The sequence below is a fragment of the Lucilia sericata genome, unplaced genomic scaffold (genome assembly GCF_015586225.1).
Source record: "Lucilia sericata isolate MDLA Ls3-8-SP2 unplaced genomic scaffold, ASM1558622v1 Contig000031F_arrow, whole genome shotgun sequence".
NCBI classification, from domain to species: Eukaryota; Metazoa; Arthropoda; class Insecta; order Diptera; family Calliphoridae; genus Lucilia; species Lucilia sericata.
Genome location: NW_023994069.1, coordinates 12,705 through 33,349, shown reverse-complemented (window position 1 = coordinate 33,349; position 20,645 = coordinate 12,705). Strand labels below are relative to the sequence as shown.

General features: G+C 31.4%; 2 protein-coding genes across 5 annotated transcripts; both read left to right on the top strand.

The window, feature by feature from the left end:
* Window positions 1-782: 782 nt before the first annotated feature.
* LOC119611746 (paramyosin-like) lies at window positions 783-4,260 on the top strand. The gene is made up of 3 exons (XM_037967426.1): window positions 783-988; window positions 2,598-2,915; window positions 2,958-4,260. Exons 1-3 carry the CDS (start codon window positions 919-921, stop codon window positions 3,896-3,898), a joined length of 1,329 nt encoding a protein of 442 aa, XP_037823354.1. The 5' UTR covers window positions 783-918; the 3' UTR covers window positions 3,899-4,260.
* Window positions 4,261-17,196: 12,936 nt separating this feature from the next.
* On the top strand, window positions 17,197-19,127 carry LOC119611719. Of its 4 annotated transcripts, none has more exons than XM_037967413.1 (3): window positions 17,197-17,300; window positions 17,503-17,610; window positions 18,608-19,127. In XM_037967413.1, the coding sequence occupies exons 2-3, from the start codon at window positions 17,541-17,543 to the stop codon at window positions 18,916-18,918; spliced, it is 381 nt and encodes a 126-aa protein (XP_037823341.1). In that variant the 5' UTR covers window positions 17,197-17,300; window positions 17,503-17,540; the 3' UTR covers window positions 18,919-19,127. The 4 variants fall into 4 exon arrangements, with proteins under 4 accessions (XP_037823341.1, XP_037823334.1, XP_037823325.1 ...); XM_037967406.1 differs by lacking the exon at window positions 17,197-17,300 and adding an exon at window positions 17,307-17,409 and having other exon boundaries at window positions 17,484-17,610; XM_037967397.1 differs by lacking the exon at window positions 17,197-17,300 and adding an exon at window positions 17,317-17,409.
* Window positions 19,128-20,645: the final 1,518 nt, after the last annotated feature.

The window sequence follows — 20,645 nt, the reverse complement described above, 5'->3', positions numbered from 1 at the left end:
AAAAACAGTTTTTTGAAACAAATCCTAATCCCGAAAAAATCCCGGGATTTATTTTCCAAATCCCGGGATTCGGGATTTGCCAATCCCGAAAAATCCCGGGATTTTCGGGATCGGGATTTCGGGATTGGCATCCCTAGATGCAATTTATCGAGGTTACCCAGGTTAAAGGGGACAAAATGCCCACCTGTGGTGTACCGCGAAATACCCTTTTCCTGATAGCTATATCGTACATCTCGCAGCTTATCCATCTGTTCCTTAGCATGTAGTTGATCCAGTTACGGAGCACCCGGTCAACATAAAACTGGCCTAAGGATTGGATAAAATTATCAGTGTGTACGTTATTGAAGGCGCCTTCGATGTCAATACATACCGCCAGTGTATACAGTTTTCTTTCGAAGGATTCACCTACATATATAGGATTCACTACATATATTGTTACATTTTAGTTTGATAATTCTAGTTTTTAAATTTTTTAAATAATTTTTAATCTTGTAAATCTTTAAATTTCATTACTTTTATTAAAAATTATCCTATGCCGATTTATGGTGGGTATTTTGTGGGTTACAAACATCAGTGCAAACCCCACTAAAGTATTGTAGGGTATAAAAACTATTTTATATTTATGTACATATTTATCTTTTTGTGGTAAAAATTGTGCTTTTATTTTGTTTAATATTCAACACTGTTCACTTCTTTGTTTGAAAAAAAAAATACAACTTTAAAATTGGGTAACCCTGATGAGTGTGAATAAGAAATGTAATCAACCACAATTTTTGCCTTCAGTCAATTTTAGTTGCGTTCTGTTTTCTAATAAAAATAAAGAATATCTAAAAGGTAATTTATAAATAAAAGTAGAAATACACAGTAGAATTACAGTTTTTAGTTGTGCACACATATTTATTGCCGAACCAACAAAACATGAATCAACAAGGAATTACTAAAAAGATACCAATTCCCAAAGATTCCAACAGAGTCGATAATTTAAATGGTAAACAATTTATTTTAAATATTTTAAAACAAAAACCTTTAACATGATTAAAAATTATATTAAAATTATGAAATTATTTATAAACATAGCTGTAAAATTACGATTAATAATCAATTAAATTATTTTTCAAAAATAATCGTAATGATTATTTAATTTTCTGGTATAAAATGTCTGATTATTAATTGATTACGATTAAAATTGATCTAAAAATAATCAGGATTAATTTAAATTAATGAAAATAATCAAAAATAATTAAAATTAATCAAATAATTAATTTGATTATTTTCAAGGATTAATTTTGATTAATTTCAATATATTTAGTATAATTTCCTACCTTTTTAAATTAAGCGTAATGGAAAACTTTTTTTCAAGTAATGACATTATTCAATTATATGATGTTTTATTGAAAACAATAAATTTATTAAGTTTATTTCTATTGAAAATCCTGATCTCAGTACATGTTATAAAAAAAAATTACTGCAATTTTTTCGAAATGGGTGTCAAAAAATCCGTAATTTTTAGCTGATTACGGGAAAAATAATTAAATTTTTCTTAGAGTTTTTTTTTTTTTGGGGAGGAAATTATACTAATATGGAAATATGAAAATAATCAACTAATTTTTTGATTAATTTTGATTATTTTGATTATTTTCATTAATTTCATTTAATTATTTTTAGATTATTTTTAATCGTAATCAATAATTAATTTAAAAAATTGAAAATATTCGTTAATTAATCATTAATTTTACTTGTTTAATAAAAAATTCTAATTAATAATGATAACGATTATTAATAATTATTTTCCAGCTATGTATGTTATAAATACAATGTGAACAAAATGTCTTTATGGGTAGAGATAAGAGGGTAATTCCCTTTTTAGCTTTTTAAAAAATCAATTATATTATTTGAACACAGTTGAATAGTTGATTTTTTTTATTCTACATGTTGTGTTGTACTGTCTAATGATATTTATTTTACTCATAGTGTTGCCAGTCTAATCATCGAAAAAGAATAAATTTTTCCGGGGTTTTCTGATAAAGATAATCTACATTCTTTTTTTAAACCTAGTTTAACCTTATTTTTGTGCTTTCAGTAATCAGTTACGTTAATTATTATCTTAGTTTAACTAAGTGTTATTTGCCAATTAAACCTTAGTTATAAGTGAGAAAACATAATCAACAAAAACAATAAAATAATCAATTCGGAAGAAGAAAAACAGCTGTTCATTGTATATGTTTTTGACAGAAAGTTGGCAATACTAACAAATGAAACTGGTTTTAATTCATTACTGAAAACACAATCAATCATAGGTTAAATTTCGCCTAAATTTGCTCCTATTTTAATTTAAACAGAAATTTAAGCTACGGTTAACTGAGTAGCAAGAAACCCACCCTAAGTATGCTATAATACTTTCATTATTTTGAATGATTTATCCCCATAAAATAAACTTACTCAGATTAATTTTTGTACTACATATTTTGATAGAATAGATTTTAATCTCAATAGAGTTTGTCACACTTGATTTTAATTCAATTTTGTTAGAATTTGATATGCATATTTTTAATTATATTTTAAATCAATATTAATTTATAAAATTCAAATATTTACAGAGGTTCTTAATGACTTCGTCGAGTTGTCGAAAATATCACAAAAATTGAAAGTAAAATACACAAATTTAGAAGAAGAGCTTCAGGACCACCTTAATATAATATCGTTATTAGAGAACGATAAAGCTACATTTGAAAGTCAATTAAAAGTAACCCAAAAAAAATTAAATGATACTAAATTAAATAATAATCGTCTTTTGGAAGAAAACTCAAAAATACCGATATTAAATGAAAAAATTACAAACTTAGAATGTCAATTGAAAGCTATCTCAAAGAACCTTCAAGAAAATACCACTAAATATACCAATCAGTTTAAAAGCGGCTAATGCAGAAAAAGCTGCATTAAATGATAAACTAAAACAGATATCTACAGAGCTAGATTCAAAAATTTAGCTTGTGCTAAATTATCTGAAGAAAATTCGAAAATTTCGAACTTAAATGCAGAGATTTCAAAACTAAAAAAACAATTTCATCAAACATCTTTGGAAAATGAGTTAATTAAAGAAAAATTCGAAAAACTTACAGCAGAAAATGCAACATTAGTACTATTGAAACAAAACGTCGCTGGAATTGGAGAACGAAATTTCAAATGTACTCAGCTATCGTTAGAGAATGTGGAACTAAAAAATAATTATGAAAAACTTACAGCTGAAAACTCAACATTAAGAGTAAAACAAGACGATATTTATAAAACAACATTGATGCTAAATCAGAATGTCAATACACTGGAACAAAAACTTAAACATGTAACATTACAGTTAGAAAAAGAAATTGCGACAGGTATTCAATTAAACGCGGAGAATCAAAAACTAAAATCTTTAAGCCCAGCTACAAGATCAGAATCAGGACAAATAGAGGAGAATATGAAAATCCAGCAACTTGAAGAAAAGCTTAAGCAGTTGTCAGCTGAGCTTGAAAAAGAAGTTTCTAAAAATAGCGCACTTGGAGAATATAACAAGCAGTTGGATCGACTTATAAGTGGATTGAAATCAAAAGCTAAATCAGAAACTGTTTCTACAAAATCAGTGGAAAATTTGAAAAAACCACAGGATCAATTGAATGTTAACAGCAATTTTAAAGTTCTCATTAGAGATGTACCTACCGATCAAATACTCAATCCATTAGAAAAAACTATAATAGATTTGGCTTCCAAAATGTCTATATGTGTAAATCGGGATGATATAACCCAAGTACGTTTCATGGAGCGTAAAGGCTTGAGCGAGTATTCTAATAAAGTTTCATTGTTAGTTGATTTCAAGACCTCTGAAATAAAAACAAATTTATTTCCAATCGCAGTAAATTGAAATTAAATACTTCTACTAAGCACATTCAGATAAAAGATTTTTTTTGAAAATGAAGTATATTCATTATTATTTTATGCCAATGAACATCTTCAACCTAATGGATTTCATAGAATTTGGTGCAAAGACAATCAAGTGTTTGCCAAAAAAAATGATTCTGATACGGAAATAGAAATTACGTCCCGAAATCAAGTCGATGTACTTGCAAAGCCAAATTGAAGAGCTTAAGTATTTGTTAAAAGTAATCAAAACGTGTTGCATTTTAGGAAAACAGTAATTAAATAAACGAACAATTTTGTTAATTAAGGACGTGTATGTATATAAATTTTTACGAATTTTTAATATATAAAATAAAAATAATTAAGTTACAAATGTCTAAATTTAACCATTTTTAAAATAAAATATCTATGTAACTATTTTACAAAATATTTTTTATCCAATCATGAGTTTTTATCTAAACATATTCTTGTGAAGCTTTAACGAAACAATAGGGGCTTTTTTTAATCACTGGATTTATTTTATTTCAAGAAAAAAAAACTATCTTTGGAAGCTGGAATTTAGTTTTGGACATCATTATCTGAAATACACTCTGTAAGCTAATATAAGGTCAAAGAAAAATTAATTTTAGTGCAAACATGGCGGTTCTGCAGCTAAAAGAAGTAAATCTAATTTGGATTTATTAAATCCAAAAAAATAGTTAGATTTAGCTAATTTCGATATGACAATGCTTTGTATTCATAGAACAAAACCAAAATAATTTTAAAATAAACTAATTTGTATTATTTTTCTATTCACCAATAGATGGCAAATATTTTTTAAAATGTGTAAAAATAGGAAAATAAACAAAATTCCTGTAACTAAAATATTGCACACATGATATGTTAGTGCAAATACCATTTTTGCAAAAAATTGTTACAAATTTTATGGAAATTTATGATTTTAATATTAAGTTTTGAAATAACTCCATCTGTTGGTCGCTGCTGACATTATAATTTGAAATTTGTTTAGCCTCGATTAAAACATTTTGCCTTATCCACCTGGCGTACAGTAACAGAACTAAAATTTAGATTTAATAAATCCAATTGTTTAAAAATGCTGCTAATTTCAAAAAACCTTGAAAAAATCTTAAAGAATTATGGGAAAATGAAACCAGATTCAGATAGAAATGGGTAATCAGTTTTTCGTAAAACATGACTTTGTTTTAACTTTTAACGGGCTGCGGGTAGTCACCTTGAGTCTTCGGGCACGGTGCATAGGCTTAAGCATCCTAAGGATGTGAACTAAGAACTACCCTCCCGATACCTCACAGCGTCTGTCCGGCTGTGGGTAATGACCATATTCGGTAGCCTAGCGATCACGACCTCAAATTGGTAGCGTCTGTTCCCTTAGTTAGGGCGGCTACCTAATCCCCCCTTCTTTTTTGATGTCGGTCCGGGACTGTGGTTTGGGTTACCTAGGCAACATACCTTTCAAGCGTCTGTTCCTTATGTTAAGGGCGGCTAGAAGGTACAATCTGGTTCTGTCAGTCTGAATGTTTTTGGTGGTAACAAAATCCAGGGTGCGTCTGACTCATATTGAGCGGCATCCTGGTCTGCGTCTGACTCCAGAGGAGCGGCAGTGTCTTCTTTCACACCTGTGGTAGAGGTATAAACTAACAAAACAACAACCCCCCTCCCCCAAGAAATGTCAGAATATAAAGACGTCCCTATGTCCTTGCTGCGTAAACATACCTACCACATACAGAAGTATGAGGCCATGCTAAATACTACTGTTGTGGAGGTCAGCCAGCCACGACTAAGACAGAACCAAACCAGAGCAGGCATGGGACCACATCTAAACATGTGCCCCATGCCAGCACTAGACCGAACACGGTCACCGTCTCGGAGAATCCTAACGTACAGCCATCTTCATCAAAGAAGGCCACGTCGGGACCAAAGAGGTGATGACCAATGCGGCAGGACAAAGTCTGCTAGCACAACACCCAAGGGACTGTCTGCATCTTCCTCTTCTCGAGGTACAGCGACGGTCACCAAAGGTCCAGCAAGCAGGCCTAGTATAAAGCGGCAAAGGTCAGGTGAAACGCAGGTGTCTGAGGGTATGCGGTTGAAGCCATCAACTAGCTTAACATCAGCACCTGAGCTGCAAATAGCCATTATAGACCGTTGTCATCCCGATGGGAAAATGACTACGGACAGATGGCTACTTCAGGAGGAGAAGATCTTGCGGGCACTAGTTGACGAACTCGCACGCAGTGAGGATGACTCCTTTACTGCGTTCGACGTTGCCAAATGGTCAAAGGGTGTCAAAATCATCGGATATGGTAATGAGAAAGCCCTAGGCTTTCTCAAAAACTGCATCCGTGGAGTTGGCGAACCCTGGCCCAACGCGAAGATTGAAATCGTCCCATTGGACCAAGTACCTTTTCGTACGACTGTTTTACAGCTGCTACATTTTCTTCGCGTGTTGGTGTGGCTACAATAACATCGTCCAGTGCCCCGTTTCTGTAATTCTCGCATCGAGAAAAACTGTCGAAAAATTCATGATCATCTTGTGTAAAACAGGGTGAATACATGAAATTTAAACATTTCTTATTCAATTTTAATGTGTACAGTTTAAAAATAATCAGAGTCACACTGTTAAAAACAGGAAGACTATTATATTTTAAGTTTTTTCTCGATTCGAGAAAAACACAGAAACGTCAGATAAGGAAAAACGCCTTTAATACCGGAAATAATTGATTCCATACACTGTTGAAAAGCACCAGGAGCCGATCTCACACCTGGGGCAAGCCGATTAAAAGTGTACAAGCCACGATAAGTGTTAATAACTAGTAGTTTATTTTGTTTCATCGTCGACTTCTATTTACTTGTAGGCATTATTTAAATCAATTATTGAAAACATTGAACAGTTGTTAGGTTAGGTTGATAGTAGGATGTATACTACATCAAATCTGAAGAAATACACCTAGGCCGCTATCGGGCCTGTTGTGTGCTCCAATTCATAAAAAAAAAAATTTCACTGAATGTATTATTTTTCCATGTTCAGAAACTCAGTTTCCTGGACGTAATTCCTAAGAATTTTCCAGTCAGTGTTAGTTAGGAATGTTATTTCCGGAATAACATCACTTCCAAGATACTTGGATCTAACTTCGACGAATGCCTGACAGTGGCAAAGAAAGTGCTCCAGAGTTTCACTGTCCTCTCCATATGCTCTACATTCGTCTGAATCCGCACGTCCAATTTTGTATAGATGTGCACGTAATCCTGTGTGTCCACTCAGAATACGTACCATCATACTAACCCCAGACTTGCTCATTTTGAGGAGATTTCTCGTCTTGCTCTCATCAGGGTCACCCCATAGAATTTTTGTGGTTCAACCCACCCTTCATTATTCCAAGAGGCCTTATGAAATTCTCTCATCCATATTTTTAATTGAGCTTTTGTTGCTTCGAATGGTTTTGCGTTTGTCAGGTTAACTGCATCGAGCTCCCTTCCCTTTAAAGCTATTACATTCGCCCTTTCGTTGCCGACTACTCCCGAGTGGCCTGGTACCCATATGATGTAAACCTTACCTCTGGGAGAGTATTCAGTTAAAACTTTCTTACAATCCAATACGGTCTTAGATTTAATTCTATCACCTGATATCGACCTAATTGCCTTCTGGCTGTCGGTAAATATATTAAGACTTGTGGGCGCAATATTTATTCTAATCCAATTTACACATTCCGTTATTGCTCGGACTTCTGCCTGGAAACTTGTGTTATGATTAGGTAAACGGTGGTATATTTCTGTTTCTGGGTCTTCAATATAGAACTCCAGGCCCCCTTTGTCCCCTAATTTAGAGCCATCTGTGTAGCAACGGATTCCTACTGGTTTTTGCTTCAATGTTCCGCTTGACCAAGACATTCTATCTGGGATTAGCGTTTCAAAGTTACCGACATATTCTGTGTCTGGTATGCGATCAGGCACATCCGATTAATGTGTATAACCTTCCAATGTGTCCAGTATACATTGATGACGTGTCCTATAACCGTTTTTGGCCAGTTCGCCTAAAGTAAAGAGCCGTTCGGCTGTAAGAGCCGCCTCATATCTTATATATGTTTCAATGGGTGGAATATCTAGCAACGTTTCCAGAGCCTTGGTTGAAGTAGTACACATGGCACCACTTATACCCAAGCAGCATGTACGCTGAACTCCCTGTAGTAGTTTGATATTACACTTTTTGTCCAAAGCAGTCCACCAGATTATTGAAGCATAAGCTAGAATTGGTCTAATTACACTTTTATAAAGCCAATTTGTCATAGTAGGACTAAGACCCATATCGCCCAGCACCGATGTGCCTTGTTGATCCTATCCTCTATGTGGTGTCTCCATTTTAATTTCCAGTCAATTATTACACCTAAGTACTTTGTCTGTCACCGTTATCTTCTTGCCCAGGAAGCAAGGTTCAGTATACGTAGAAATTTTTGTCTTTCTTGTGAAAAGACAGATTTCCGTCTTCGCCGGGTTAACATTAAGGCCTCTCGGTTGCCCAGCCCAGCTCAAGGCCGTATTCAGAGCCTCCTCAGCTCTTCTACACAAGTAATTTGGATCCTTTCCCTTTAAAAGTATTACGACATCGTCTGCATAGCAGACAGGTCTAAGTCCTTTCTCGGTTAGGGTCCTTAGGAGGCTATTAATCGTGGTAACCCAGAGTAAAGGTGACAAAATGCCACCCTCTGGTATACCGCGAAATACCTTTTTCCTTATAGTTATATCGTACATCTCGCAGCTTATCCATCTGTTCCTTAGCATGTAGTTGATCCAGTTACGGAGCGCCCGGTCAACATAAAACTGGTCTAGGGATTGGATAAGGGTATCAGTGTGCACGTTATTGAAAGCGCCGTCGATGTCAATGCATACCGCCAGTGTATACAGTTTGCTATCGAAAGATTCACCTATGTAGTGGTCAACTTCGTTTAAAGCGGTTTCCACCGATCGTCCCTTTACATAAGCATGCTGCTTATATTTAAGGTCTTTGTATGGTATGCTGCTTTTAACCATGCTATCGACTATCCGTTCCAAGGTTTTAAGTAGGAAGGACGTAAGACTTATCGGTCGATAGGACTTAGGTGTCGCATAGCTTCGTTTCCCTGGTTTGGGTATAAATATTACCCTTGCATCCTGCCATTTAACTGGGGTATATGTCAATTTTAAGCATGCAGTGAATATCTCTGACAGATGTACGAAAACCAGTCCCGCCTCCATCTGCAAAAGTGCCGGGAAAATGCCATCCGGCCCTGCAGCTTTATAGGGAGCATAGCTCTTGATTGCCCCTTTAACCATGTCAGATGTAATAACTATTTCCGTGTTACCCTCCCCTTCCTCCAATATCGGTTCATCCATGTTATTCGATATACCGGGTGGGAAATGAGAGTCCATTAGGAGTTCCATTGTCTCCTCCATATCCTCCAGCCTCCTGCCCGTGTCATCGATCATAGATTCCGGTTGGACATGAGTTTTGGATAGGAATTTTTTATCTTCGATACGTCATTTACGTTATCTACCTGTTCACAGAAAAGTTTCCAGGAGTCTCGTTTGGCTTTTCGAACGATTTTCTTATATTCACCAAGTTTATTACGATACTCATCCCGGTATACTGCGGTCTTCTTACGCCGTGCCCGGTTAAATAGTTTGCGAAGATTCTTCCTAAGGTTCCGGATCTCCCCAGTTACCCAGGGTTTCTCCTGGGCAGATCTCCGCTCTCGCAGAGGGCAGCTGTCCTCGAACGATTCAACAAGGGCACTTGCGAACGTTTCCACTTTGGCATCTATATCCTCTTTATTTCGACATTGAAAAATGTCCTGACCTAAACGGTTCTTTAGTAAGGTCCCGAACATTGTCCAATTAGTTTTAGACTTATTCCGAAACTTTATCGGCTTTGGTGGTGACCTTAGTATTTTGAATCTTATGTACCGATGGTCAGAAAAGGAGTGCTCGTCCGAAACTATCCAATCCTGAATTTCGTTTATAAGCTTTTCTGAACATATAGTTATATCTAATACTTCTTCTCTGATTCTATTGACGAAGGTAGCTTTATTACCTAAGTTCAATGTTATCAAATCTTTAGTATTAAAGAAATCCATGAGGGCTTGTCCCCTGCGATTGGTGTTTGTACTACCCCAAGCTACATGGTGGGAGTTGGCATCACAACCTATTACAATTTTCTTATTTTTCCTTTGTGCCTCTTCAACCAGTTTCGACGTTGGTGGTAGTGTCGGAGAATCGAAGGGCAGGTAAACAGATGCAAGGAATATGTTGCCACGACCTTGCTTCAGCACCGTTGAGAGGAGAAAACATAAGTTCTTGTGACATAAGATACTTGTTCTCGGGCGAGACCCTGTATCAGCGTAGAAAAGTTGGAAATTTACGTGATTTAATCCAGAAACCTTGTTGCGAATCGTCCAAGGTTCCTGGATTAAAGCTATATGTATTTTACCTGTGTTAATTTTAGCCATCAGAGCTTTGGTAGCTGTCTCGCTCCGATGGAGGTTTATTTGGATAACCTCAATCATGGTCATCCCTTAAACTGTCTTCCGGCGAGTTAGTAATCACCTCCTCGCTCTTTGGATTTAAATCCTCCGGGTAGCCTGAAGTGGCTATTAGTGCAGTGGGTACTGTTGATGGCACTGCGGTGTCCTTATTAGGAATATCAGTATTTTTAATCGACGCATTCCCAATTCTGGAAAGCACTGCTGTTCTGGCGGGTGAGTGATTTCCTCCTCGCTTTTAGGATTTGACTCCTCAACATTGCCAGTACTTGCTAATGATGCTTTGGGTACTGTCTTAGGTGTTCTAGTGTCCTTGTCGGGGCCGGTTTTGACAGCCCTTTCAATCGGCGCCTTCCCAAATTTGGAAAGGGCAACTACACTTTCTTCTGGCGAGTTAATGGTAAATTCCTCGATTTTAGGAGCTCTTTTTCTTCTTAGGTTTATTCTCAGTTGTCAACTCCTCGGGAGACCTGATCCTTTATGCCTCAGATCTTCTGAGAGTCCGATTTTTCCTTTGGAGTGTCGTGGGATTGACAAACTATGATTTCCTTATTATTATTATTATTATTATTATTATTATTATTATTATTATTATTATTATTATTATTATTATTATTATTATTATTATTATTATTATTATTATTATTATTATTATTGTTATTATTATTATTATTATTATTATTATTATTATTATTATTATTATTATTATTATTATTATTATTATTATTATTATTATTATTATTATTATTATTATTATTATTATTATTATTATTTATTTGCAATTGCATGTATTAATAATAAAAACTTTAAATAAAACTTTAAATAATAACTTTAAATTATATACAAAATTATATTTTTTTATACAAAAAATTAATAACATCACTTCAGAAACGCTTGAAAGCTTTAACCAAATTAAATCAAATGTAATAAGTTATCCGATTTCACTGATTTTCCTAAATATTCGTTCCATGCGCTTAAACTTCAAATCTTTTTTGGCAACAATCAATAACTTAATAAACAAAATAAAAATAATTGTTCTAGTAGAAACAAACATAAATGATAATGAATGCTCTTTTTATAATATAAATGGATTTAACGCAATTTTTATGAACAGGGAAGGAAGAAGCGGCGGAGGTATTGCTGTTTACATTAAAGATAATATTCAATTTACAGAGATCAAAATAAATACAATTTCTTTCGAAGCCATACACATAAACATAGAAACAATAACAAAATTGTCACTCTTTGCAATTTACAGACCACCTTCATTAAATACAAGTTCTTTTATAAATGAGTTAGACAAAGTATTAAAAACAGAAAATAAACAAAAGAACATTATTGTTGTTGGTGACGTTAACATTGATGTACTTAAAGAGAATGCATCAACAAATCTTTATCTTGATATGATAGCATCCAATGGTATGCAGAATTTGATAAACTCTTGTACAAGAGAAGATTTAAATATAAATTCAACAACATGTATTGATCATCTCCTCGTTAGGTATGAACAAATATACACACATGCGTATGCATCAATAATAAAAACAAAAATATCTGACCACTTTGCTCTCATTTTTTGTCTCTCAGAGTCTAAAGAAATACAAAATGTAAACAAAAATATTACCCAGCAAACAAAAATATGTAACGTTAAAGTTAACAGATAAGAAACACAAATTGGCAAGATATTATAAACTTCTCAAATCCAAATGAAATATTTAATGCAATTCATAATAAGTTCAACAATATATATAATAATTCTAAAACAATTTCAATTAAAAAGAAAATCAGAATATCTAATCCATGGATTAATGAAATATTAAAAACAAATTGTGAAATTAGGGATAAACTTTATAAGAAATGGTCTAATAACAAAAGCAACACGATTATAAAAAATTTAGAAATTCATTAAACAAACAACTAATTTATGCAAAAAATCAATATTACAAATCAAAATTCGCAGAAAACAGAAATAATACTCGTGCTACATGGCAAATTATAAATGAAGTGATTGGCAAAAAAACAAATAATATTGATGAAACTTTAATAAAAAACTTCAAAAACATAAATCTAAATGAAATTTGTAATAATTTTGCACAAAATTTTAAACAAAACGTTAAAAATATTTTACACGAATGTGAAATAAAAACTATAAAACATTCAAATATTGAAATTATGAACTATTTTTATTTACAAAATACCTATAATGAAGAAATCTTTAACATAATTAATAAACTTAATATAAAAAAAAGTGCGGGATATGATGGAATCAGGGCAATAGATCTAAAAAACAATTCGGAAATACTAACACCGGTTATAACAACTTTAATAAATGCTATTATAAATACAACAATTGTCCCAGAGACTTTAAAAATATCGTACATTCGCCCAATATATAAAAATGGGTCAAAATCAGACTACAATAACTACAGACCAATCGCCATATTACCGGTAATTGAAAAAATCATGGAAGAAATCTTATGTAGAAGAATAACCGAGTACACTAATAAACACAACATAATCAATCACAACCAATTCGGATTCCAAAAAGGAAAAAACATCAATAAGCTACTTGGAAATTTTTCACAGTTTATCAATGAACATTTAAGCAAAAATCATCACTGCCTTACTTTATTTATCGATTTTAGCAAAGCATTTGACACGCTTTGCCATAAAAAATTGTTATTAATGCTAGAGAAGATTGGTTTTAGAGGGCATAGCCAAGAACTATTTAAAAACTACCTTAACCTACGTAAATACTGCGTTAAAATCTCCGGTAACATCACCAACGAAACAAATATTGAACATGGAGTTCCGCAGGGCTCAAAACTAGGCCCAATGTTGTACATAATTTTTCAAATGAACTAATTAACACACTAAAACTAGCCAACACATTTGCATACGCAGATGACACAGCTGTTGTAGTTGCTCACAAAAACATAAATGACGCTACTATAATTCTGCAACATGAATTGGATACAGCGATACGATGGTGCCATGATTACGGCTTAATTATAAATGCATCCAAAACTAAATTAATGCATATCAAACCCCGACATTATCTGAATACCGACATTCAAATCAGATTCCACAGTATCGAATGCCTTCACAATAATAAGCTCAAAAACTTCGACTATAACCACGACTACTGCTCAACTACAATCGAAATTGTTAATACATACAAATACCTAGGAGTTATCGTTGATCAGAACTTCAAATGGAGATTTCACATAGATGAAATTCGCAAAAAACTACGTAAAGTGGCGCATATTTTACATAGGTTAAGCTACTGCTCAAGCAAACTTGTATTGAGACAAGTCTACTTTTCTCTCGCCGAATCCCAAATTCGTCATGGAATCACAGCCTGGGGCAACTCTACACATTGCTCAAAGCTTCAAAATATGCAGAACCAGCTATTAAAAATATTGAATTCAAATAATAACCAACAAAATCGCAGCCAAAACACAAACAACATCACATCAAATATATTCTACAATAACATTGCTAACGACACAAATGTCCTCAATGTTAAAAATATATTTAAAACAACTTTAGCAATCGAATTCTTCAACTCTTCAAGATTCCTTCATAAAATCAACCACAATTACAGAACCAGAAGAAACGTAGAAGGAAGATATATTGTACCACAATATAGTAATGAATACGGAAAAAGTACCCTTGCAGTCCTTATACCAACATGATTATTAGTATTATTATTATTATTATTATTATTATTATTATTATTATTATTATTATTATTATTATTATATTATTATTATTATTATTATTATTATTTATTATTATTATTATTATTTTATTATTATTATTATTATTATTATTATTATTATTATTATTATTATTATTATTATTATTATTATTATTATTGTATTATTATTATTATATATTATTATTATTATTATTATTATTATTATTATTATTATTATTATATTATTATTATTATTATTATTATTATTTTATTATTATTATTATTATTATTATTATTATTATTATTATTATTATTATTATTATTATTATTATTATTATTATTATTATTATTGTCATTGTTATTATTATTATTATTGTTATTATTATTATTATTATTTATTATTATTAGTATTATTATTATTATTATTATTATTATTATTATTATTATCATCTGAGGATTCAGAGTAGGAGCCCTCACCTATATTTAAAGGCTGAGGTAGCTTAGAGCTCTCTCCGAGTACATCGTTCTCTTTCACCCCTATATTTTTGCCAGTGGCATGCTGTACACTTGACGTAGTAGTATTTGCTCACGATTGCCGGATGACGACGACACGTTACTCGCGAGTAGATCGACTTGCCGCCGGTACTGGGTTATTTAGGCCCTGCCCGTAACTTTCATATTTTTGTTTTTATTTACCATATTTGTTTTTTCCAGTTTGAACAGTTGTTAAAATTTATAAAAATTTCATCTGGAAGTGGCAGTGGAAATGTGTGAGGTTCTAGCTGGTCATTTAGTCCAGTGTAGTAATCCCCACAAATACGTAGATTACCAGAAGCCTTTTTCACCACCACAGTGGGTGCAGCCCATTCAGAAAAATTTATTGGTGAAATGATACCCTGACGTTCACGTTTTTGAATTTCACTGTCTAGTTGATCTTTTGCTGCATACGCTACTTGCCGTTTAGGACGAAAAACAGGAACAGCTTGCGGTTTAAGTTGTAGGTGAACTTTAAAATGAGTGCAGTATCCAATTTCATTCCTAAAAACTTCTGGGTATGTTTTACGCAATTCAGATTCTGTGAGTGTGTTGTTAACTTGAAGTTGTTTACAGGATGTATACGAATCAATGGGTTGGTTCCACAATTTAAATTGTTCCATTCAGAACCGAAAAGATTTAAATCGGGAAGTGATGATACCAAAATGTTGCAAGATTGGTTTTGATTATTGATAACCACTGTACACTGAAACTGACCTATTATGTTAATTTCATTTGTAGAAGCATCTCTTGGCTTGTGCTGAGAAATTTCTAAAGTTGGTTTACCAATTTTAACCCAGTTCTTCTTTGAGATGATCGTGACATCCGAACCAGTATCATGTTGAAGAGAGAAATTTATATTGTTAATTTGTAGTGAAATGTATCGTCTATTTTTACATGCTCCTATGGTTGCATATATGCTTTTTATACGCGATTTTGAAAAATTTAATTTAATAGATGACCACTATCTGCTACCTTTCCACGCTTTTTCTCAGATGAAATCGTAATACAGATCGATTTACGCCAAATTTTTCACTAAAAAAACGAACCAATTTCAAGCATGAATTCTTATCCTATAGAGCTTTAATAATAGTTATTTTTTGATTAGATAATAATTACTACTATTATAATATTCGTATTGTATAGTTTCTTCAAGAAACTTTCATTCAAAACGCTATAAAAATCATAAATTTACTGTTATTTGATTGCGTTGCATTTTCAGCAAATATAAAATATTTCACTTTGCGTAATAGAAATTGAAATAAAATGTCGCTTATTTGGAAGCTCCGAGTTAAGAGAATAAACAGCAAAAAGAAGAGATGGATTAATTACCGTTGTCTCGAATCAGACAAAATCAAAAATCATATGACCCCGCGTTGCAATTTTTGTGCTCGCTACTGCAGTTGATTCAGTTACGGAGCACCCGGTCAACATAAAACTGGTTTAAGGATTGGATAAAATTATCAGTGTGTACGTTATTCGATGTCAATACATACCGCCAGTGTACACAGTTTGCTTTCGAAGGATTCACCTACATATATAGTGGACAACTTCAAAAAAAGAACCTACTGTTACATTTTAATTCGATAATTCTAATTTTTAAATTTTTCAATAATTTGAATCTTTTAAATCTATAAATTTCATTACTATTATTAAAAAATTATCCTAAGCCGATTTATGGTGGGTATTTTGTGGGTTACAAACATCAGCGCAAACACAACTAAAGTATTGTAGGGTATAGTCAGGGTGCACTTATAAGGTGAAGTCAATTCAACAGCTGATCACTAATTTTTTTTCTTTGAGGTAGATACAACTGTCAAAGTACTGTAAATAAATTTTATATTCATTTTAATCCGTAGTAAATTTATGCGAAATACTCAAAAATTGCACAAACTATTTGAAATCTTTTTACTAATCAATTGAGAGTACAAACATCTCACAATTGTAAATAAAATTTTTAATACTCGATTTTATCATAGATATCTTAATTTTTAACAACTTTCTATGGTAGTAGTTTGGTCACATTTCTATAAAAATCATTATATATTTCTTATACGACAATAGTAGAGACTTACACGGTATTATAAGTTCCCAATATTGATTGATAAAAAATAATATGTATATAATTTGTATTTTTGCTACTTACAATTTTGTAATCTAATACTAATTTTTTGTTATTTTAATTGATAATTTATTTACTTTTTTAATAAGTAAATAATAAATAATATTCTAACCCCCTTATTCGCAAACAACATTTTTATTTTATAAAAGGTTTATGTTCCATACAAAATACCGTTTATAAAGTAAAAATTTTGTTTGTGAATAATTTTTCAATTCAGGTATAATTTTTAATAAATTTTTTTTTATTTACTTAAGTAAAGAGATTTTTGGGCATGTGGGATTGTCTTTTTGTAAGGTGAATTAAAAAAAAACACGGTGGCAACATGTAAATCTTTTGACAGCAGTATCTACTTTTGTTGTTTTTGTAGAATTGACTTCACCTTATAAGTGCACCCTGGTCATGTACATATTTATCTTTTTGTGGTAAAAATTGTGCTTTTATTTTGTTTAATATTCAACACTGTTCACTTCTTTGTTTGAAAAAAATACAACTTTAAAATTGGGTAACCCTGATGAGTGTGAGTAAGAAATGTAATCAACAACAATTTTTGCTTTCAGTCAATTTTTAGTTGCGTTCTGTTTTCTAATAAAAATAAAGAATATCTAAAAAGTAATTTATAAATAATTGTATGTAGAAATAAAATCCAAAGTGAATTTTGACGAAAAGAAACTGACATAAACGAATAATTTTTTGTTATCAGTAAATTTTTATTTTTACAGTTTTTAGTTGTGCACACATATTGCCGAACCAACAAAACATGAATCAACAAGGAATTACTAAAAAGATACCAATTCCCAAAGATTCCATCAGAGTCGATAATTTAAATGGTAAACTATTTATTTTAAATATTTTAAAACAAAAGCCTTTAACATGATTAAAAATTATATTAAATTTATGAAATTATTTATAAATACAATGTGAACAAAATTTCTTTATGGGTATAGATAAGAGGGTAATTCCCTTTTTAGTTTCTTAAACAAAACAAATAATTTCACCTCAATTATATTATTTGAACACAGTTGTATAGCTGATTATTTTTTATTTTACATGTTGTGTTGTACTGTCAAATGATATTGAACAGCTGTTTATTTTACTCCTAGTGTTGCCAGTCTAATCATCGAAAAAGAATAAATCTTGCCGGGGTTTTCTGATAAAGATAATCTACATTCTTTTTTTAAACCTAGTTTAACCTAATTTTTGTGTTTTTCAGTAATCAGTTACGTTAATTATTATCTTTGTTTAACTGAGTGTTATTTGCCAATTAAACCTTAGTTATAAGTGAGAAAACATAATCAATTTGGAAGAAAAACTTATTTTTTTTTTAAAAAATTACAAATTTTTCAAATTGTTTTATCAATATTATTATTGTTTTAAATGTTTATTTTAATTTTTTCTAAAAGTTTTCATGTTCCAAAAGTAACATTTGCAAAAGAGAGATGTTCATTGATTATGTGTTTGACAAAAAAGTTGGCAATTTTAACAAATTAAAAAAGGGTTTTAATTCGTTACTGAAAATACAATCAATCATCGATTAAATCTCGCCTAAATTTGTTCCTATTTTAATCTAACAGAAAGTTAAGCTACGTTTAACTGAGTAGCAAGAAACTCACCCTAAGTATGCTATAATTCTTTCATTATTTTGAATGATTTATCCCCATAAAATAAACTTAGATTAATTTTTGTATTACATATTTTGATAGAATAGATGTTAATCTCAATAGAGTTTGTCACACTTGATTTTAATTCAATTTTGTTAGAATTTGATATGCATATTTTTAATTATATTTTAAATCAATATTAATTTATAAAATTCAAATATTACAGAGGTTCTTAATGACTTCGCCGAGTTGTCGAAAATATCACAAAAATTGAAAGTAAAATACACAAATTTAGAAGAAGAGCTTCGGGACCACCTTAATATAATATCGATATTAGAGAACGATAAAGCAACATTTGAAAGTCAATTAAAAGTAACCCAAAAAAAATTAAATGATACTAAATTAAATAATAATCGTCTTTTGGAAGAAAACTCAAAAATACCGATATTAAATGAAAAAATTACAAACTTAGAATGTCAATTGAAAGATATCTCAAGAACCTTCAAGAAAATACCACTAAATATACCAATCAGTTAAAAGCGGCTAATGCAGAAAAAGCTGCATTAAATGATAAACTAAAACAGATATCTACAGAGCTAAATTCAAAAAATTTAGCTTGTGCTAAATTATCTGAAGAAAATTCGAAAATTTCGAACTTAAATGCAGAGATTTCAAAACTAAAAAACAATTTCATCAAACATCTTTGGAAAATGAGTTACTTAAAGAAAAATACGAAAAACTTACAGCAGAAATGCAACATTAGTACTATTGAAACAAACGTCGCTGGAATTGGAGAACGAAATTTCAAAATGTACTCAGCTATCGTTAGAGAATGTGGAACTAAAAATAATTATGAAAAACTTACAGCTGAAAACTCAACATTAAGAGTAAAACAAGACGATATTTATAAAACAACATTGATGCTAAATCAGAATGTCAATACACTGGAACAAAAACTTAAACATGTAACATTACAGTTAGAAAAAGAAATTGCGACAGGTATTCAATTAAACGCAGAGAATCAAAAACTAAAATCTTAAGCCCAACTACAAGATCAGAATCAGGACAAATAGAGGAGAATATTCAAATCCAGCAACTTGAAGAAAAGCTTAAGCAGTTGTCTGCTGAGCTTGAAAAAGAAGTTTCTAAAAATAGCGCACTTGGAGAATATAACAAGCAGTTGGATCGACTTATAAGTGGATTAAATCAAAAGCTAAATCAGAAACTGTTTCTACAAAATCAGTGGAAAATTTGAAAAAACCACAGGATCAATTGAATGTTAACAGCAATTTTAAAGTTCTCATTAGAGATGTACCTACCGATCAAATACTCAATCCATTAGAAAAAACTATAATAGATTTGGCTTCCAAAATGTCTATATGTGTAAATCGGGATGATATAACCCAAGTACGTTTCATGGAGCGTAAAGGCTTGAGCGAGTATTCTAATAAAGTTTCATTGTTAGTTGATTTCAAGACCTCTGAAATAAAAACAAATTTTATTTCCAATCGCAGTAAATTGAAATTAAATACTTCTACTAAGCACATTCAGATAAAAGATTTTTTTGAAAATGAAGTATATTCATTATTATTTTATGCCAATGAACATCTTCAACCTAATGGATTTCATAGAATTTGGTGCAAAGACAATCAAGTGTTTGCCAAAAAAATGATTCTGATACGGAAATAGAAATTACGTCCCGAAATCAAGTCGATGTACTTGCAAAGCCAAATTGAAGAGCTTAAGTATTTGTTAAAAGTAATCAAAACGTGTTGCATTTTAGGAAAACAGTAATTAAATAAACGAACAATTTTGTTAATTAAGGACGTGTATGTATATAAATTTTTACGAATTTTTAATATATAAAATAAAAATAATTAAGTTACAAATGTCTAAATTTAACCATTTTTAAAATAAAATATCTATGTAACTATTTTACAAAATATTTTTTATCCAATCATGAGTTTTTATCTAAACATATTCTTGTGAAGCTTTAACGAAACAATAGGGGCTTTTTTTAATCACTGGATTTATTTTATTTCAAGAAAAAAAAACTATCTTTGGAAGCTGGAATTTAGTTTTGGACATCATTATCTGAAAATACACTCTGTAAGCTAATATAAGGTCAAAGAAAAATTAATTTTAGTGCAAACATGGCGGTTCTGCAGCTAAAAGAAGTAAATCTAATTTGGATTTATTAAATCCAAAAAAATAGTTAGATTTAGCTAATTTCGATATGACAATGCTTTGTATTCATAGAACAA